General features: G+C 49.6%; 1 protein-coding gene across 2 annotated transcripts in view; it reads right to left on the reverse strand.

Moving 5' to 3' along the window:
• Nucleotides 1–22686, reverse strand: part of LRP2 (LDL receptor related protein 2) — a 516831-nt gene that overhangs the window by 232779 nt on the left and 261366 nt on the right. For both annotated transcript variants that reach the window (XM_069616158.1, XM_069616157.1), the window contains exons 29-31: nucleotides 18403–18631; nucleotides 16436–16613; nucleotides 13851–13979 (exon numbers count right to left, since the gene is read on the reverse strand). In XM_069616158.1, coding sequence (XP_069472259.1) covers nucleotides 13851–13979; nucleotides 16436–16613; nucleotides 18403–18631 — 536 coding nt within the window. The remainder of the gene's footprint in view (nucleotides 1–13850; nucleotides 13980–16435; nucleotides 16614–18402; nucleotides 18632–22686) is intronic.

A 22686-nucleotide genomic window follows, 5' to 3' on the forward strand; every position in this document is an offset into this window, starting at 1 on the left:
ACAGCGGCCATTCCACTGCATTTGGTGACCAGTCACTTTGATTTTACCCCTTTTTAGCGACATTTGTAAGTGGGTTGAGGGGATCGTTTTAATGGGATTTTAGAGCTGTGATGAATGTGGAAGCGAATGTGCGTAGAAGAGGGCATGGGGTGCACCCCCCTTAAAAATACCACAATAAAAAGGAAGGGAGAGCAGGGACGTCATTTAGTGGTCGCCAGGGGTCCCCCTTGCTACCCCTAAAACAAACACGATTTTGTAAATGTTTACTTTAAATGCAAACTCCTGGCCTGTGGCCAGCACCATGCGGCTCTTCGCTTCAGGGGTGCCTGGCTTTCTTGTCCAGGCCTCTTGAAATATAAAAAGACAAAAAAAGAACAGGGGTTCCACAGTCTAACACTTTGAGCAGTTACCCTAAATAAGAAAGAATAGGAATACCACATAATTAGTCTTTCTGCAATTCTATACAATAATTGCTAGACAGATTAAAGGTTTCTTTCAGGCACACTTCATGGGGCGAGTCACTGATTTAGTCTGTTCTTAAACGCCTCAACTCAGCCTTTCATCCTTCTGAGGTCCATAAATGAGCACCAACCCAGGTTGGGTGATATTGTATATATTATATATAAAGCGCTTAAGCGTAAGTGCACATAAGTAAGTGGCCACACATCATTATCATTTGGCCATGGACGTCTACTTGCATTTACAGTAATTTGGTAATATGGGCCTATACACACTGATCTTAACGATACATATGCGATATCATAGTGATATTGTAAACATATTTTTCGTACTGTACTTCGAATCAATGCTATGTGATACCACTTCCTGTTTTGTCAAGGTGTGAAAGGTCGTGTTCCATCGCTTCCCGTGATATCACTTCGGCGTGGAGTAAATTGACATAACTTCTTGTGATGTCATCAGAGGTCAAGGGTCATATGATGTCACTTCCGCTACCCCAGGCATTTTGGTGAAATTACTTCACTGAGTGAGAGGTCACATTTAGTGAGGTGTCACAAATCCATTTACGCAGCCCCTAAAAGGCAGGTGTGGCTCACTAGGCACTACAGGCTTCAAAATGGAGCCCGGATTCATTTGAAGTCCAAGCACCCCAAAGAGTTCGAATAACCCCTTGGGATGGATGTCTACTGCAAAGATCTCATATGCCAATTGCCGGGACTGTTCCGCGCTCACTCACCGGACACTAGGGCAAGAGTCGGACAGAGACAATGTGTGTTTTCATGCAACTGGTGGAGCAACAAATGAACCCTTGAAACTGAATGTTGTTCTTGGTTCATTACTCAAGCCCCCTTTGGCACAATGCAAACACTTTAATTAAACTACACTCCTTGCCAAACCCTCCCCGCCACTTTCCTGTTACGCTGATGCTTATTATGTTGAATGCCAACTTTTGTAAAATGAAGAATAGTTTTCTCTGGCAGACGTGTTCGTCCTTATAGCCAACTCGACTATACCGACGGGTGTAAAGGGTTTATGTAAGGTGTCCCATCGTTGTTAGCATACAGAGTGTAATAGCGTCGCATAATGCAAGTTTAGTCCAAAAATGAATAAGGGTGTGTCTGTCAGCATCAGGATTTACAGCTACGGGCATATCGCGAGACCATGCATCTCCGGCAGTGCAGTGTGGGGCACCCACTACTCAGGGCCTTTGCATCTCTCCGGCAGGTGGGCATCCCGGGGGTGTCCATCACGTCCGGCAGAGAACCCCACTAAGGCGTTGGCTTCTTGTGAACTGAACTGTACGTTTTACCCGGGTCCATTTTTAAGTGCTGCAGTGCCCTAAGGCCAAGCCTCTTGCAGCTGCCACTACAAGTGAGGTGTCTCTGTCTATCACTAAAGAGGATCCGCGTTATCAATGAGAATCGTGTATTGTTTAGGTCAACAATGAATGCATCACATTTCCATTGGAGCTAGCAGGGAATGCAACTCAAAGACTGAAGTGAGAGCAGAGCAAGACTCGAACCCAAGTAGGGAGATTGGTGTGGCAGGATTACTGGCACATTTTTACCTATGGTATGGTTACTCATTACGTGGCTATCCAGATGTTTTGCACTTCTTTTTCCATGATCCTTAGACAGCATCGTTAATGGTAAAGGGGCATGGGAGCTGAATTCCAAAATATATGGAGATACACATAATGAGTTACCATGCCCTATGGCTGGCTATCTGAACTCATATTAACTCCCATCTGTCCGAAAGCACTCTGCTGGTTAACAAAGGTCCATATGGCTATATTCCATAAAATGCTCTACTCCCTGAAGGGAGGAAAACATTAAAGTATTCAGAGTCCATAGTTCCCTTTCCTCCATTTTTGTGGATGTCCCCCAACATGGGGATGGTACTGGAACCTTAGGCAGCAAAATAAATGAGCTTCCCCTTTAAGTGTAGTCCAGTGCGGGGCGAGGCCCCGTGCATGGGAATGTCCCCCGAGGTCCTGCCCTCCGGCGCATCACCTCAGTCCCCTTTTAACACATCAGACGTTTTAATACCTGGCAATACTGAATACTTTAGCCCCTGGTATACAAGCGGGGGAAGGTGCGTGGGACGTATGGAGGAAACAGGACTAAGGACTATGAGTACTCTAGTCAATACAGTGATTAACTTCAATTACTCATATGTCCTGTCCCCTTACCTCTGTCCTTGTGGGTGATTCCACTGAACAAAACCATAGGGTGGAGCTGTGACAACCTGCCTAATAAATAGCATGACATAAATGGTTATTCAGAACCGCCTGAATGAACTCTGCATCTCGCCTGGAGATGGTATCCAGGGGATAACCGAGTGGCCCAAGTAGCTGCCCTGCTGATGACATCCCAGGAAGCATGTCCCTGAAATGCGACGGCCCTGGATTTAGCTCTGACCACATGGGCATGAATCTTCTCAGGAACTGGTTTGCCCATGGCTGTGTATGCCTCCGAGATGGCCTGGACCATCCAAAGGGCGATAGAAGCTTTGGAAGCCTTTGTGCCGGGGGACGGGCCCCCAAACATGATGAACAATGCCTCAGACTTCCTGAAAGATGTTGTAAGAGAGATGTAGAACTTGAGGACTCTCTTGAGGTCCAAAGAATGCAACGCCCTTTTGGCATACGACTGTGGGTTTGGGAAAAACACCGGCAGGCAGATCTCCTGATTCAAATGGAATGGGCTGACCACCTTCGGCAATACATTTGGATTGGTGCGTAAGATGACCTTGTCATTATGAAAGTGGTGAAGGGCTCACATGATGACAAAGCCTGAAACTCGCTGACCCTGCGCACTGAAGTGAGCACCACCAGCAATACAGTCTTCAATGTAACCAGCCTAGTGTCCACCGATGCCATAGGTTCAAAAGGCTTGCATTGCAAGGCCGCAAGAACCACATTAAGATCCCAGAGAGGATGAGGCCTGTGTACCGGAAGAAAGCGCCTGGACATCCCCTTAAGGTGGGCTTTACTGGCCGCTGAAAAAACCAGGAGACCCCATCTCCTGGTCCCAATTGGCTGCCTGGTGAAGCTAGAGGCACCTCATCTTGAGGAGGGCGTGCTGAACCGTGAGCATGCACAATGCCATCAGTCCCAGAGGGTGCTGGAACCACCATGCCGAGGTGTTCGAATTGGCTAGAAAGTGCCCTATCGCTTTGCGGAGGGAGAGGAGCCTCTTGGGCACGAGGAACACTTGCTGCACCGTCGCGTCCCAGCGCACTCCAAGAAACACCTGATCCTGGGTGGGAGTCAGCTGCGATTTCCGCTGGTTGAGGGAAAAGCCCAGCTGGTGACAATGTCTGCCATCCATTTGCAGGAGTGCACTGCTCCCTCGGGAGAGCTGGCCCTGACCAGCCAGTCACCCAGATAAGTGTGCAAGTGATGGCCCTCCAGGCAGAGGAGACTAGCCACTGCATTCAACAGCTTCATGAACACAAGAAGAGCCAAGTTGAGTCCAAAAGGGAGCTCCTTGTGCTGGAAGTGGTACAACATAATCGTGAACCGCAGACATTTCTGATGCGGCTGGTAGATGGGGACATGCAGGTACGCATCCTTGTGGTCTCGGGAATACATCCAGTCCCCTGCACACAGAGATTCTGCTATATGCCCAGGAGTAATCATCTTGAAGAGTTTGAGCGGTAAAGACATGAGAAATGACAGGTTCAGGACTACCCTCAGGCCAGCCTGGTTGTTTTTGGGTACCACAAGAATTCTGGAGTAGAAGCCAGAGCCTAGGTCTGACTGAGGAACTGGCTACACCACCTGCAGCTCCAAAAGATAAGGGATCCCCCGTAAGAGGGCCACGGCCCCTATCTGAAGCAGAGGAGGAGGGGAAGGTAGAGGAAAAGGAAGAGGAAAACTGAAGCCCGCAGAGATTATAGAAAGTATCCAAGGACTCTTGAAACAACACTTCCAACTGTCCTAGAAGGAAGCTAGCCGGCCGCCTACAGGTGAAATGTGTTCCCTGAGCATTATGTCACTGCTTTTTTTGTATCTGAGGCAGGAGAGGAGGAGGGGGAGCGAGAAAATAAACATGCAAAGTCCTCTGCTGCTTCCTCTTGTGGTCACTAGGCGACCGGTCAGCCCTTCATGCACCATGATCCTGAAATCCCTTGAAGGTGGTGAAAGTGCAGGGTTTGCAGTCAGTCCTGCCCTGAGACTGAGGGAAGGACTTCTGTCCTGACTTAGTCAGGATCGCCCAGGACCTGGCGGTCTGTGTAGAGGTCTTCTTTTTAGTCATCTCGTCATCAGTGCACAAATTAAGATCTGAGCCCTCAAAGGGAAAGTCCAGTATTCTCTCTTGCACATTAGATGAGAATTAAGTGGCATGCATCCAAGCAGTCTGTGGCCCTCATTACGACCCTGGCGGAAAGTGACTGACCGGACCGCAACAGCGTAAATAGCGTTTCCGCCATTGCACGAAGGAGCAAAGAGCGGTCCATTCCGACCCATCGGGCACGAGCACCACGCCATGGCGGAAGTGCAAAGTCCGCGATGGCGGAAATGTCCCCAAAACGGCCCACACCGCCGCCGTACGTCGCCCTAGGTGCAATACCGCCACCCATCACAGCGGACACCGCAGAGTGCGCCTACCGGAAAGTACGGTGACCGGAAATATACGGAAACGGAAGTAAAAACATGGGCCCGGAACGGGAAACATCCCGCCGTACACCTATAAAACCACTAAAACCACACTACCACTAAAAACACTACCCTGAGACACACCCCAACCCGTCATCCACCCTAGCGAAACCAAGAAAAATGGGAAAAGCAGCGAAGAAAGCGTGCGACCGCAAGCGGCAGGTCCACTTCTCCCGTGAGGAACTCACCGTGCTAACAGAGACCCTCCAGGAGAATGCTGCCGTCGTCTTCTCCACGCAAATGACCAGGACGGCACTTGCGAACAAGAAGGCCATATGGGCTCTGGTAGCACAGCGGGTAAGCGCGGTGGGGACCGCACCCCGCACCCCACAACAATGCCGAAAGCGGTGGGACGACCTGCGGATACGCGTCCGCAGCATACTCTCTGCCAACCGCAACATTGCCACAGCCACCGGGGGAGGTCCTGAATCACCCATCAAGTTGACCCCCTGGGAAGAAATCTGTGCCTCCACCATCGGAATGGAGAGCATTGAGGGAGTCGGAGGGATGGAGAAAGGAGTGCAGACATCAGAAGAATCAGGTAGGTGGGCCAGATAAAACAATGCTAAAACCACAATGTCCAATCATGTGAAGTACCATATGTCCACATAGTGCAACAGAAACACATGTCCAGGAGAACGTCCACACACATCGCCCTCATAGCGCACTTTAAAACCACAATAAATACATAAATAATTAAAAACCCCTAAAACACCCACCACACGTCCAGCAGGCACACCCTAACTGCAGGCTGCCAAACAACTGCACCCTCACCCCACACACAAATGAAAGCACCTCCAAGGCCCCGACCCAAATCACCCTCATGTACCACCCCAATGCATGTGATACAATGCCATTCCAATACCCACAGACCCATTAATAACCCTCGCCCTCCTTTACTCCACCACAGGGTCCGATCCAAACGACGAGCATCAGGACACCCCTACCAGCACACCTGCAAAGAGGGCCAAGACCAACGGCCAAAGACCCTCCACCTCAGCTGCACGCATCAAGACACGGCAGCAGCACAAATCAGGTGGCAGCACAGAGGAGGGAACATCAACAGGCACCCCAGCAGCCAGCATGCCCACAACACCACCACCACAGGTCCCCCCAACGGATGCCACAGAAGGCACTGGCTCTGGTGGCAGCAGCACCATAGGTGACACCCCATTGATGGCAGCATGCTCCGACACAGAAGACGGGGATGTCGAAGTCAGATCCATCCATGACCTGTCCCAATCCCCCTGTCTGTCCCATCCCGTACAACATGAGAATACCACGCAGGGGCACCCACAAGACGACGACTGGCCATCCCCCCCAAGCCCTGTGGCAAGGCAACATGAGGTCAACAGCCCCTCTGTGACCCCCCCGCAAATGGCCATGGCCCAGCAGAGGCAACAGTCCCTCGACCAGTTAATCGGGCAACAGCAGCAACTGGCCACGCTCCTCAAGGACCATGCCGATGAATGTGGGGGCACTAAGGCAGACATAGAAACATCAACTGAGACACTTAGGGCAGAAATGGAGAGAGGTACAGAGACACTAAGGGCACAAATGGAGAGTAGCACCGAGAGCCTGAAACTCCAAATGGAGAGTAGCACCGAGAGCCTGAGAGTCCAAATGGAGAGTAGCACCGAGAGCCTGAGAGTCCAAATGGAGAGAAGCACCGAGAGCCTGAGGGGGGAACTGCATGCGACGTCCAAAGACGTATGTGCCGAACTTGCCGCAGTGCGCCGTGTGCTCACGGAGCTCTCACAAACCCTTAGGGACATGCATGGACGTGAGCAGGCAGAGACATCTTCCGTTGCAAGTTCCGTCCAGGGCAGCCCCCAACGTAGATCTGGGAGGAACCTGCGCTCCACAGGCAGGGGTGCCCCTGACACCCGCAGAGGGGGCTTGCAATAGCGACAGTCCACTGACAATGAGCATCTTTGGACACTGGTGTTCGGGGGGGAGGTAGGAGGGTGGAGGGGGTGTGTTGGGCTCACTTGGGTGGCCGGTCGATAGGGTGTTCAACATGATATCACATATGCCATAAACAAGTGCACGATCAACCAATGAGATGTGTCGACAATGATCATTATGTACTAGGCCATCCTAGGCGTATAGTCCATATTGTGCATGTACCAGACACACACAGTGCCACGAGTCCCGTGTCCATGTATCAGCCACCAGGCGTGAGTGCTAGAAGCATGCATCAATGACATGCTGACGAATGTCACGGCCCTCCGGTGCCTCGCAGACTCCTTGAGGTGCTGCCACATCCCCACCCTCATCATGACCATCATCAGGTGCTTGCAGTTCTGCGTCTGGGGGCATGGGCACATTTCTACGTACGCACATGTTGTGGAGCATGACACATGCCATGACCATATTTGCAACCTTCTCATGGCGGTACAGGAGTGCCCCGCCAGACCTGCTGAGGCAGCGGAAACGAGTCTTCAGTAGGCCGAATGCCTGTTCAATGACTACACGGGTACGTGAGTGGGCATGGTTGTAGTCCTCCTCATGCTGGTCCCGTGGGTTCCGGACTGGTGTGAGGAGCCATCTCTTCAGTGGATACCCAGCATCACCTGTATGTGGACGATAAACGTATGATGTGGAATGCCATTGCTACGTACGCACACCCCCCCCCCTTCCTGCCAGGTCATTGCCGCATCACATACCCCACATCATCATGCATGAAAAGAGACTCACCGAGTAGCCAGGATCTGTTCCCTGCGTGTCGCTCCATGTAGCGTGGTATAGTAGAGTTCCTCAAGACCATAGAATCATGGGTTGATCCAGGGAATCTGGCACAACAATGTGTAATGATCCTGTTGGAGTCACACACCATCTGTACATTCAGGGAATGAAATTGTTTTCGGTTGCGGTACTGGGCCTCCATGGCATGTGGGACGACCAATTCCACATGGGTGCAGTCGATGGCACCAATGCAACCCGGTATGCCGGCAAGTGCATGGAATCCCACTTTAGTGTTGGTAATGTCCTGCTCCGAGCGTGGTAGAGAGATGTAGTCGTCTGCGTGCTTCAGGAGGGCATCGAGCACTTGCAATAGTGTCCGTGAGAACAGTGGCTGAGAAATGCCATGCAACTGTCCGACTGTGTGCTGGTAGGTGCCCGTGGCCAGGAAGTGGAGTACAGACACCACCTTCAGTAGGGGTGGGATGGCGGTTGGGCTGTCTATCATGCTGACAAGGTCAGCCTGTGTCATGTCCACTATTGCGGCTATGGTGTTCCGGTCCAAACGGTAGAGGGTGTGGATCTGCTCATCAGTGAGGTTGAACGGATGTGCTCGGAGGCGTGGGATTGCGGGCTGCCTGCGTGGTGGTAGTGGCTGTGCTGGCGGCCCTTGCGGGCCCTGCCTTGGCCTCCTCCTCCTCCTGCGTCTCCTCCGTGCGGCCGGTTGTAGTTGGTGTTCGTCTTCTTCTTGGAGTTGGAGTACTTGCAGTGCTATCAGGTCCCCCAGGGCCAACATCGCGAGTCCTGCCGGTAGCATTTCGGAGTGGGTGTGGTTGTGGGAGGAGACTGGGTGTGCACTTTATGTGTTTTCAGGCTGTATGGCCTCCACCTGTGGTGATTCATTCCACCTGTGCAAGCTGCTCTCCCCTTTGGGCGAGCACGTCCCGCACACAACGCTGCTATTCGAGGAACGGCATCTTGCTATTGCAATCATGTATTTGTACCCGATGGCCGTGTAACATTTGTTGATATGTACATTCGGCTATGGTCCCATTGTTTCACATACAATCTTTGCAGTCGCAAACAGACTTGTGATGGGTCAGTGGAACGTAGTACTCGAGTAACGGTGGGCCCTCATGCATCACTGTACAGAGTTGCAACGACGGCCGGGGCGTCCCATTAGTGGGTGATGGCAGTTGACATTTTCACACACAGCTGCACTAGATGGATTAATTTGTGATTTCAAACGGCAACAGATGCCTTTTCGACGTGATGTTGCAAATGAGGAATTCGAAGGCCGGCGCTTTCGGTTTTCGGCTAGCGGAGAGGAGATGCCCACAGGTCTGACTGCAAATATAATGTTCTATTGTTCGATGTCCTTGAGACAGAGGCCATGGCGAGGAAGCAATGATTGATATGAATAGTTTGGGATGCGCTATAGTGACGTGGGCGATGAGGCCGGACGTTCCCAAATTCATGTAACTTCACAACACAGAAATTACGGGCTGGGACACTGTGGATTTTGCAGGCTGCATAACGCACAGACTCAATGGAAATTCCGAATGTTTTGTGAGTAAATATTCAGGCGTTTTTATAACAGGATGAGGGAATGATGAATGGATGCATGGGCAGGTGATTTGATACAGGGTTTGCCATGTACAGGGCTTGTTGGAATCTATCCGCCTCCCCTGCGCTATGTGATGCAGGGCTGCCATAGTGGGACCATCGTCTATCTGGCCTTGTTGAGCCCTCCCTGTCTCGACGCGCCTTCAGACACTTGTGTCCATGCACGTTAACATTCCCATCTGATGGAATCTGTTTTGACAGACGCATGCACAGGTACACTCGTTTGGGATGGTGTTTACACCTCGATATAGATAGTTATGAGTCGCAAGTGGTTTTGGGGTGGTGATGATCCTTTGGAGTGGGCTAGCATGCATATGGCTGTGGATTTAGTGTGGTCATTGGAGTGAGTTGTTCGAATGTACTTCTGATGGCCATTCTGTTCTTTTTCTTTTCTTTTTGTTGACAGGTATCTCCTACCCTTTTGCCACTGCCATCTGTATGCCACTCCTGCAGATGGCGTTTACTCACGACACCTGCTGCTTCGTGTTAATCAGTGGAGCAGCATTACGATCTTATGGGACGATCGCCAATGGCCCACATGCCCTTACGCAGTACTAGTGGCTCGGAGCAACATTTCGGCCTTTCAGTTGGACTAGTGCCTCCCCATTGGGACGGGCCTGCGGTTCTGTGCGCTTCCATGTTGCCTTTTCGTACGTGAATGTGGCTCTGTGTACCATGATGGAACAGGGCGTCACACAAGTAGTAGCTGGTCATTCCTTGCGGATGCAGCCCACAATGGTGATATGTGTTTTGTAGTTCATGGACTAATGGCTGTATGAGCTTGGTGATTTAGTTGTGCATTAAATTTCTATTCTGATATGGGACGTGTAGCGTTCTTCTTTGCGAGTGATGTGGCATATTCCTATTTGGGGAGCGATGTATTGTGAGGAGATCTGCATTGGGTTCCGGTTTCGGAGTATAGTCGCGTGGTACTGTGCTGGGCGCGTTTGCCTACGGAGCCCAGTGAGGTCAGGGATGGGGGATGCCAATATGACTGTTTGGATGTTGTCATGCTCAGGGGCGGGGGATTGGGTTTTGTGTAACAGACGACGGTCAGCCAGGTGGACTGGTGGAATGTTGTGATTTTCGGAATATTGCTGGTCACAGGTGCCTGTGTTTGCGTGCGTTTCGGGGGGGGAATGTGGTCATGTCCATTGGAATGGCTTCTGTATTCGTGCCATCTGTGCCCTGCAGCTCCCATTGGCCCCTCTTGTGGATCTTTTGTTCGTTGGCATGCATGGGTGACTTGTACATTTCACTGGTAGCATTGTGACTTCATTGCACCTACGAGGAGTTGTACTTTGTGGGCAGGGAGCGGTGTACAGGCACTCAGTGGGGCCGTTTACGGTTGATTCGCGATGCCGTACTTCTCACCATGGCGGAATGGTGCTTTCCGCCATGCTTGATGGCGTTAGGTACATGTCCGCTAGGGTCGGAATTCGCGTACCCTTGCGCCATAGTGGTATTTACGGTTTGGCATGGCGCGCGCGCGCGTACTTGGTGCAGTTAGCGTTGGCGTTCACTACGGTGTCGCTAATGGCTTCGTACTTTGCGGTGGCGGGTCATAGTCGCACCGAGCGCTATTCGATGGCGGTATTGCATCTCCGCCATCGTTTTCCGATTTCCGCCAGGGTCGTAATGAGGGCCAGTCTCATCTCGATCCCCAGGCACAGCCCACTGCAAGCAGTGACGATGTGGGAGTCCGAAGACTCCATGAGGTCCTTCGCAACAGCCCGGGCGTCCGCCAGGCCGGCCTTAAATGAGGCCTGCCTCTCCAGAGGGAGATCAGGCATGAACTCCCCAAGCTCTCGCCCAAGAGCTTCTGGTTCGGCGCGGCTAGGAGGGATTCAGGGTTAGTCTGCCGTAAATGTAGCTCTGAGATGACGTAGCAGCGTTTACCGAAAAAGACTCAAGGATTTTGTCCTCAATGGACAGACAACTGGGGGCGGCTCCTGCAGAGGAAGACGACAAAGACAATGGTTTAGAATACAAACAGACCAAAGAGGCCACTGCCACCACTGATCAGTGTGGCTGAGGGTGGGAGGCCAGGAGGACTGGCTCCCCATCCAGGATCCTAAACTGGATGTCCAATTTATTGTTCACATGGGCATTGGCCCTGGGCTACTCCCAGACTTTTCTCGCCAGCTGCAAGACATCCTTTGGCAAGTGAATGCAGACGATCGTAGACCAGAAATGCTTTCCCTTCTTAATTTAGTGTGATCTGCGGCTGCATGTTATTTCTTATGTATTTCATCTGCACAGAACTAAACAAATTATTATTGAAACAGAAAGGAAATAACCTTGCACTTGTTGCATCAATTTCTTTTTTCTTTTTGTGGGGTTTGTTTTGTTTAAAACCATTGTATTGCTCTGCTTTCAATACGTACATCTGCTGGTATATCTGCTTTGATAATGTTACTAATGGTACATTTTTCATTATGTTCTTGCTCAGTAATTTCAATAATCAATACATCCTTTCATTGGTGCTTGCATCCTCTGGATTTAAGGCCAAACTCTCACAACATTTCCATTCAATTAGCTGTTTCAATCCTTCTTTAATATAGTCCAATCTGTTCATCAGTAGTGTAAGATTAGCAACGTCCCAAACGGAATAGCAATAATCTAAATTATATCCTTATGACTTCTTTCTCTCAATATGATCCTATGTGTAATAGTAACAAATATGCTTTAGCCATCCAATAATAAGGTTTGAATTTAGCAATATGTGCAGGCCTTTAATAAGGGTCCCTGGTGCTGTTACTACCCGTTCCGGCCCATGAACGGGTCCCACCTAGATTTCCGCAAAGCACTCAAAACACAACTCTTCATCTAACTAATAAACTGTCTCTTATATCTACTAAAAATGTTATGAATACTGTACTTGTAACTAAGAGACCTCTCGGTCAAACTTTGCTTACTGAAAATTCTTTTAAAACTCCTGTAACAAGCGCCACTATGCCCCCTGCGCTGTAGGTGCGCTCTACAAATGCAAATAAATAAATAAAAATAAATAAATTATTGCTATAAGCATCCCGGTTACCAATCTGGTAATCCGGGGTGCTGATAGCTCTACCTTTTGGTTGAATGAACGGGACGCCTCACGGTATCCCATCCATTCATTAAAAAGACTTTCAAAATGGCCACCACGGAGCTGGAAGACAGAGCTCCAAGCGGAACCCCTCTTCCATTTCCATGGTGGCCAGAAGGAAGGCAGAGCAGCAGCAGCAGAGGCAGCAGCGGAGGTGCCGCCACCACTGAAGCCATCAGGTAAGTGGGAGTGAGAGAAACGGGCAAATTAAGAAGAAGGGAAGGGAGGGTGTGGGAAGATGGTGGGCTGGGGAATCAGCAGGCCGATTGCTCAGAACGCGGGCCTAGTTCGTGGGATTCAGACCGCGATCCGATCAACCTAATTGGTTGCTCCCCAACACTGGGTACTAATTAACTATAATTTCGTCTGCTGAACCATTTACTGGCGAAACACGTGTACAGGATATTTGAGGAAATTTCAAGAGGATGCACTAAATAAAAAAAGTGAGGACAAAACAAGACAGTTAAGGATGTACCAACTAAGAATGCAATCATTGAAATGCTAAAATGCAAAAAGAAAGATACATTAACTAAGGATGTATCCATTAAAGCCAAGGATGCACTAACTAAAATTGAATACATTTAAAAAAGCAAGCACCAATAAAAGGATATATTGATTATTGGAAGCACTGAGACAAAACATAATGAAAATGTACCATTAGTCACATTATCAAAGAAGATAAACCAGCAGATGTACCTTTTAAAGCAAAGTAATACAATGTTTTTGAGCAAAACAAACCAATCTTAAAAGTGTGAGATTATTTCCTTTTTTTCAGTATTAAGTTTATTCTGAACTAAATAGACCTAATGCAATCCCACCTGCAGCCTGTTTCTCCAAACTATTCCAAAACTTGAGATGTTTCAAGACCTTCAACTCTTTTACGTGAAGGTTTCTTGTAATTATATCAGGTTTTTATATAGTGCTTGAAGCCATATTCCTCCCTCTTCTAAGTGCAGTGATCATAGATATTCATATTACCCAAACTAACGTTAGTAGATTTATCAGCCTCAGAAGGATGACGGATTGAACCAGCAATGCTGGATTATTCGAATTGGCAGAGTGCAGGCTGCCCCCATGCTTGGGTTGCGTGTTTAGCTTGAATGATTTTTCCCCTTCTTGCCTAATGTGTCACCTGCATGTGTGAATTGGCCACAGAGAGCTAGCTCATGGTCAGATGAGGAACCACAAATTGTGCAACAAACATGTCCGCTGGCCTTGATCATGAGCCCTTCTCTGCTGGAGATCTCTAGGCAATGCATCTGGGCACACCCCTTTTATTCATCATCGAGGAATGGACCCAAAGGATAACGACACCATTGACTACCTTACCTCGCTTGCAATTCACAGAATCTGTATCGAGAGACCATCCGGACGGGCAGGTGCAGGAGTAGAACCTCGGACCAGAGGAGGACAGCAAACACAAGTGGCTGCACGGAGAGGCTGCACATGGATTGGAGCCTAAGAAAAGGAAGATTTGTAGAATGTACATATGAGCATGGCTTCACCCCACAGATCTCTTTATTTTCCTGCTGTTTATGAAGCAGGGCAACCATCTTCCCCTTTCAAGAGGGACCAGGACCTTGCAGGGATTTCAATTCCCCCCAAAAACCTGCTTTCACGTAGTGGTGCAATTAATGGGCATATGTTCCTTAGTCACAGTCACGCCGCCAGCACTATGAGAAGGGACTTCATCAAATAATCTATTGGTGTGCCCATGCATGTTTTTCTTTTTTTCTATTCATATTATTATGTAATTTGTATAGTTCCTTTTATGTTTTTTTCAGTTTTCCCTGTCATTATTCTACTCAAACCCAAATTTACTTTTTTTAAAGAACAGGCCCAGGTCCAATGGGGGAAGGGTGTGAGGAGTGCTGAACTTATCAGAGATGTATTATTCCAGCAAATGTGGGGGTGCCCGTGACTCGGGCGCAAGAAAGCAGGCTGGAATAGTCTATGTTGTCATCAAGGCCCACCTGCCTCGTGATTTTGTGTATACTTCTGTGTCTTTATTGATGTTAACTCTATGGCAACTTTCTGATCCTTTGTGATAATTTTGATAACTTGTTGGCTTGTTCACCACTTTTTCCACCCTGAAATATGACCAGAAACCTTGTATGGCACCACCTCAGACCTTCCTGCCCTCATCTGTACCCTAAATCACCTTTCTTATCAGGGGTGGACTGGGAACCAAAAGAGGCCCTGCACATTATTTAAATAATTGCCAAAGGGGGCCCATTTATTACACATTTTCAGCAAGACCAAGCCTTTTCTATTGGGAAAAATCCACACAAAAGAGGCCCAGAGTGCAGAGGCCTGCTGGGGAATCTCCAGAGCTCCCTATAAGCCAATCCACCCCTGTTTCTTATGAGTACTCACCCAGATTGGTATTTTACCTGCCTACTAGGGAGTGAACCATGTCTCATGAAAGCTTTTACCAATGATCTCTTCCTCCATACACCCAGTGCCCCGTCTTCCCATTTGATGCCTTCTTCATTCCCCTTTCCCCAAGTGAACACCTGCTTTAATTACAAATGTACTCATTAATTATTCTCCGTTTAAAAAAAACTGCCAAAAAATCAATCATAAAATAAAATCGTCAAACTTGTAAAAATCTTGAAATCGACTAAATTGGCCCTGGGGTGATGTTCCCGCCCCATAGGTCATCAAGTGATATTCCCTGGTAAATAGTTGCTGTTTTAACTTGGGTGATCAGAGCAGGCACAAGCACATTGACATGCCATACCCAGAGGCGACACGATGGGGAGGACGGGGGGGGCGGCACACCCACCCCACCCTTATAAAAACGCTGTCCCCACCTGCTTGTTAGGTGTTTGTTTTGGTGTGCCACCCCAAGATTTCCAGGGACCTCATCAGGCCACCCCTATGAAAAATGTCTGGAGGCGCCTCTCCACACACCTGGTAAAAGAGGTGACTGCTGAGTAAGCTCCACGCGGCACTTTCATCTGCCAATCCCAATACACAAAGGTCCTGCGCGGTACTGGGTGCCTAGCAACACACCCACCAATCGGAGCTTCCTGTACATTGGGTTGTGAAGTGTGTACCAGTAATCTACATCGCGTGCCATGCATGCACAATGTTGAGTTGCACAAAGAAGCTATGATAGTGGAAAAATATGACAGATAACCTAATAGTCTGACTCTAAAACGCTGCACGTGTTAGGGGACTGTTGGCGAGTCACATGGATGATGTTTTGGGGTTTTCATACCCATTTACACTTACCAATCTTGGGGGGAATGGCAAAGGATTGGACTGCGTCTTGCTGACACCTACCCCATGCCAACCTATGCACACCCAGCTGTGTCAATAGTTGGATTAAAAGGCAGGAATCCATTTCCTAACCAGAGTCCTAAGTGTGTGGAATGTTCTTTCTACAAAACCTAAGCAGCCACCATCAAGTGCAACAGTGACTTCATTGCTGAACTTTTGCACAGGCAGAAGTGCATTTTTGCACAGTATGAACACTGTGGCAAACATTGCACTAGTGCAAATATCTATTTTTTTGGAGGCATTTTTGCACCAGCGCAGTGTTTTCTCTAGTGCTAATACCGTGTCCCATTAGCACCAGGGCAAATCATGCCCCGGGGCAATAATGCATGGAATGAGTGTAGTTTGTGCCCCAGTATTAATAGCATGCACGGTTGCGCTCGCGCCAGTGCAGCGCTTCGGTAATGAGGCCCCAGAATCGTCCTTTATGATCATGCAGCAGATAAATAGGCAACACTTACTGCATTGGGGGTACACCGTTTTGGGCAAATGAAAGAAGGCTGTGATTTACCCCAAGGGGGCAGACCTCTGTCCTGCAGCACAGTTCTTCTCTGTGTCCTGGTGACTTCCTGTTGCACTGGCGTGAAGGTCAGGTCACTGGATTGGCATGCAAGCGTTATTGGACTTACCTGGTGGCTGCCTTATCGGATGCACCGCCGCGATCCCCATGGGCTGCGGAATATTGTACATCAGGACTGTTTGGTTCCTTCCATTCCATTTGTTGGCTCGGATGACTCGATTGGTGTACCGGTCGCTCCAGTAGACAAAGTCTTCATGGACAGTGATAGCATGTGGATGTTGCAGCACCTGCGACGGAAAAGGAAGGGGGAGAGCTCAGTTAGTCTAGTTCTCTTCTGTTGGACTATCAAAGGCCTGCAAGCTCTGGCTCTCCAGATGTTTTGGACTGCAACTCCCAGCAGTCCTGGCCAAGCATAGTCAAGAGGGAGGGATCCTGGGTGGTGTTGTCCACAACCTCTAGGGAGCTGTAGGTCTCAGACCCATGTGTAAGTCTGCTGAGCGTGCGCTCATGTATGAGAGCTGTGAAACTGGCTGCTTCCGGAGGACTATCAGAGCAGATAAGGCACAGGCAACAGGTGGAGGCCCCCCACATTAGTGTTGTTATAGTCATCTACCACTCAGAAAGGTGAGTGCTGGACCTATCCGCAAAGCGTGCGGATTCTCGCCATGGTGGCTGCACCAGCACACGACAAGCCGCGGTCTTGTTTCATAGGCAACGTAAAGGTCTTTAAATAGCACAAAGTTGCTGTTTCACCGGACTTTAGGCTATGTCACTATTTGGCCAAATATTCAATAACCATGAGTTAGACAATCGGCTAATAACCTATTTAATACATTCTCTACGTACTTATCGAATGTATGAATAGACCTCCTAAGAAGGGAAGCACAATCCATACCAGAGACACCTCAATCGCAGCGAGTTGCGCTGTCCCTTCTCAGAGGCTCGTGCAACCCTCACACCAACATCGATCCATTGAGTCGTTTTCCAGCCATGGTCGGCGGCGTGGGTGACAGAGCCGCGTGTGCAGGGGGAGCCAATGGGGAGCAGCTTCACTAGCAGTTGGATCATCTCATGCATTCCTATTCCAGAGGGATTTGCCCAGTCACATGTGACAGAGGTGCTACTTGCACATGTGACTGCTAGTCCACATGGACATTCTTATTTCATATCAAGCATCTGTAAGTCCTCGCGCAGTGCATCCAAAAACAGCACTGAAATCCTTACACTTCTTCTTAGAAATAAGACAAATCACTTTTTAAGTTCACTAGACTAGACAAGTGACTCACTTTCCATTTACACCAAAACCCAGAAATATCGAAATAATCATGTTTAAGAATGCAAGTTTAGATATTCCGATTTTAAGGCCCGAGGGGGAAAGTGCAACAAGTGTTGGCATTACACCAATGTGCATATGCGCCTTCTTATGCACAAGGTGTGTTGCGGTGCCTGACAGGCTGCTGGCAAGAGAGTCAAGGACTGGGCAAAGGCCTCCAAAAAGTGCAACATTATATACACACTCAGGAAACATACCTCAACATTTCTCCTTGGAGGCAGAGCCCCTTTTCCTATAAGTGGGGGAACAAATATGCAGCAGCATGGTGCACAAATGCACTATTTGGTTAAGATAGCTCAGCAAGTTGAGCGCTCACCTCTGATATCTATGTGTGCATGCCTTGCGGTCATAGGTTTACATCTGGCCAGGGCTGCCTCAGCCCTTCATTCTTCTGAGGATCATTACATTAGGCAACAGTGGCACCTATCATGACCCCACCCCAGCTGTAAATGGTAGAGACCACCCTTGGTTTCAATCTCAATGCATCGCCCCTAATTTATTTCAATTATCCATGATGCAATGAAAGAACTCCCTTGCATAGACGCTTTGTTTATACATTTGCATATTTTTATTTTTTGTCACTTAATGCTGACTAAGCTTGGAATGGTTAAAATGCATGGCCACTCCTCAGCTGGATATCATGGCCAGTGTCACTGTTAGAAACCGAGGTGGCACAGGACGAGCGTAAGTATACACACGGCACACGGGAAGGATGTATGCAATGACACATTGCGTAGTCTTACCAGGTCACTGGCCAACACCTGCCGCCTGTTGTTTCCGTTGTAGTCACAGAGGTCGATGTAGTCCAGGTATGCATCGGCGAAGTAGAGCAGTCTGTTGGGATAGTCAAGGCACAGGCCATTGGGCCAGTAGATCTTCTCGCTGACGATGACCGTGCGCTGCGTGCCGTCCATGCTGGCTCTTTCAATGCGAGGATTCCGGCCCCAGTCTGTCCAGAACATCACGCGAGCCCTGCAAAAAGTAGCGCATTACTAATAAGCCCAATCCACAATATGTGATATAGCAATTTTGCAAATGACCGATGGCCTACCCACCATCTGATATGTACATTTGATACACACGAGAATATTTCTATGCCTATCCCATCACTCTCCCGTGCTTTTATGTATCCACCTGTTTGTCAAATTGGATTCCAAGTGCAGATTTAGAGGAGGGGGCGTCCCAGGAGGGGCTCGCGTCGGGACAAGTGACTGCCTTGTCAAGGGGGGTTTGAACAGCAAGCTGTACATTACTGGCTGGTCTGGCCAATGTGGCAATGCTCACTTTAGTGCATTTCCCTCTTAAGCATCCATTGCCTTACTGCTCCCCTACCATGCCAAACTAAATGCAGCAACTCTCATCTCTCCTTCACTGATGGTCCTGAATGAGTGAGCGCATGGGTGAGGGTGCTCCTGCTGTGGCTGCACACCTATTTGCCGCTCTCATCTCTCCTTCACTGATGGACCTGAATGAGTGAGCGCATGGGTGAGGGTGCTCCTGCTGTGGCTGCACAGCTATATGCCACTCTCATCTCTCCTTCACTGATGGACCTGAATGAGTGAGCGCATGGGTGAGGGTGCTCCTGCTGTGGCTGCACAGCTATATGCCACTCCCATCTCTCCTTCACTGATGGACCTGAATGAGTGAGCGCATGGGTGAGGGTGCTCCTGCTGTGGCTGCACACCTATATGCCACTCTCATCTCTCCTTCACTGATGGACCTGAATGAGTGAGCGCATGGGTGAGGGTGCTCCTGCTGTGGCTGCACACCTATATGCCGCTCTCATCTCTCCTTAACTGAAGGTCCTTTATGGGTGAGGGTGCTCCTGCTGTGGCTGCACACCTATATGCCACTCTCATCTCTCCTTCACTGATGGACCTGAATGAGTGAGCGCATGGGTGAGGGTGCTCCTGCTGTGGCTGCACAGCTATATGCCACTCCCATCTCTCCTTCACTGATGGACCTGAATGAGTGAGCGCATGGGTGAGGGTGCTCCTGCTGTGGCTGCACAGCTATATGCCACTCCCATCTCTCCTTCACTGATGGACCTGAATGAGTGAGCGCATGGGTGAGGGTGCTCCTGCTGTGGCTGCACAGCTATATGCCACTCCCATCTCTCCTTCACTGATGGACCTGAATGAGTGAGCGCATGGGTGAGGGTGCTCCTGCTGTGGCTGCACAGCTATATGCCACTCCCATCTCTCCTTCACTGATGGACCTGAATGATTGAGCGCATGGGTGAGGGTGCTCCTGCTGTGGCTGCACAGCTATGTGCCGCTCCCATCTCTCCTTCACTGATGGACCTGAATGAGTGAGCGCATGGGTGAGGGTACTCCTGCTGTGGCTGCACACCTATGTGCCGCTCTCATCTCTCCTTCACTGATGGACCTGAATGAGTGAGCGCATGGGTGAGGGTGCTCCTGCTGTGGCTGCACACCTATATGCCACTCCCATCTCTCCTTCACTGATGGACCTGAATGAGTGAGCGCATGGGTGAGGGTGCTCCTGCTGTGGCTGCACACCTATATGCCACTCTCATCTCTCCTTCACTGATGGACCTGAATGAGTGAGCGCATGGGTGAGGGTGCTCCTGCTGTGGCTGCACAGCTATATGCCACTCTCATCTCTCCTTCACTGATGGACCTGAATGAGTGAGCGCATGGGTGAGGGTGCTCCTGCTGTGGCTGCACAGCTATATGCCACTCCCATCTCTCCTTCACTGATGAACCTGAATGAGTGAGCGCATGGGTGAGGGTGCTCCTGCTGTGGCTGCACACCTATATGCCACTCTCATCTCTCCTTCACTGATGGACCTGAATGAGTGAGCGCATGGGTGAGGGTGCTCCTGCTGTGGCTGCACACCTATATGCCGCTCTCATCTCTCCTTAACTGAAGGTCCTTTATGGGTGAGGGTGCTCCTGCTGTGGCTGCACACCTATATGCCACTCTCATCTCTCCTTCACTGATGGACCTGAATGAGTGAGCGCATGGGTGAGGGTGCTCCTGCTGTGGCTGCACAGCTATATGCCACTCCCATCTCTCCTTCACTGATGGACCTGAATGAGTGAGCGCATGGGTGAGGGTGCTCCTGCTGTGGCTGCACAGCTATATGCCACTCCCATCTCTCCTTCACTGATGGACCTGAATGAGTGAGCGCATGGGTGAGGGTGCTCCTGCTGTGGCTGCACAGCTATATGCCACTCCCATCTCTCCTTCACTGATGGACCTGAATGAGTGAGCGCATGGGTGAGGGTGCTCCTGCTGTGGCTGCACAGCTATATGCCACTCCCATCTCTCCTTCACTGATGGACCTGAATGATTGAGCGCATGGGTGAGGGTGCTCCTGCTGTGGCTGCACAGCTATGTGCCGCTCCCATCTCTCCTTCACTGATGGACCTGAATGAGTGAGCGCATGGGTGAGGGTACTCCTGCTGTGGCTGCACACCTATGTGCCGCTCTCATCTCTCCTTCACTGATGGACCTGAATGAGTGAGCGCATGGGTGAGGGTGCTCCTGCTGTGGCTGCACACCTATATGCCACTCCCATCTCTCCTTCACTGATGGACCTGAATGAGTGAGCGCATGGGTGAGGGTGCTCCTGCTGTGGCTGCACACCTATATGCCACTCTCATCTCTCCTTCACTGATGGACCTGAATGAGTGAGCGCATGGGTGAGGGTTCTCCTGCTGTGGCTGCACACCTATGTGCCGCTCTCATCTCTCCTTCACTGATGGACCTGAATGAGTGAGCGCATGGGTGAGGGTGCTCCTGCTGTGGCTGCACACCTATATGCCCACAGATATGCAGCATGCAACATGGAGGAGTTGGGTATCACTGGTGAACTTGTGGTATCTAGCACTTATCAAGCCAGGATATGTAAACATTGACAAGGACTGGAAAGGGTGTGACTCCTGTGTCATCCCACACGACAGGCTAGTAGCTGACAAGAGAATGAGCTACTTTCACTTGATGGATGTGGTTTGACATTAAAAAATTGAGCCGTCTGCTCACCATCCTACTCAGGCCCACATCTCCTTAGAGTTTGAGAAGGACATTGCAATCAACAATGCCAAATGCGGCGAAGAGATCAGGTAAGGTTAACACACAGGCATGATGCACCCAGAAGGATTGCTGCAGCACAGGAAGGGACATGTATGTATGGGGACAATTGTGCCATGCCACAGTCTTTGCTGTTGGGCGGATGTGCCAGGTCTGGCCAGATGTCTCTTATGAACCCTCACATCCAGTTTCTGTTTTGGGACACCTCAAGCACCCATCAGAGCATCCCTAGACACACACCAATTGCCCAACGAACATGTGCTGGGATACAAAAAAGCCTATGGATGTACCATTAAAGTATATTAATGTACATGGTAGTGAAAGGCTAGCATTAGATATGCTGAAACATCAACATGTGTAGCTTTTTGCAGCCTTAACCCAACCATGTGATTTGATAAACATGTGTACGCATCACGCAGAGAACATACATTGTCATTGCACAATCTGCAATCTTGACAATGTTTCCACCAAGCAGTCACCAATTAATGTTATGGTCTTGTTTAGTGAGATCATCAAACCTGACGTCATCTCTGTTTGTTGTTGAGCCTTTCCGCTGCCTGCAGCAGGAAAGAGCCAATCTGCCAGGGACTGTATTTGTCCTGTTCGAGTGGCTGATCCCATTGTACATATCAATTCCCACACATAAGTAAAAGGTGTATATATTCCTCCCAAGGGTAAATAATGACCACTTTCTGGGGAGTCGCTAAACTTCTCAAGTGACAAAATCTCCTTAGCAATGTGTGAGTGATAAAAGGTAAAGCAAGAGGAGAATGAGGGAAAGGGGTAATACATTAATGTAGGCACGTGATGCAGTGTGAAGGGTGCGTGCTAATGATTGCCAAATCTAGGCACTGTCATCGCTCTCCTATGCACGTGATTTAGAGGCTGCAACCTACACTCTCACTGGCATTGATATTAATAACGATATGGTGCCCCCCAGGGGACTGTAGGTTCTAAGGGTCAGGGTG

The sequence above is a fragment of the Ambystoma mexicanum genome, chromosome 9 (genome assembly GCF_040938575.1).
Source record: "Ambystoma mexicanum isolate Mex_15411 chromosome 9, UKY_AmexF1_1, whole genome shotgun sequence".
NCBI lineage: Eukaryota > Metazoa > Chordata > Amphibia > Caudata > Ambystomatidae > Ambystoma > Ambystoma mexicanum.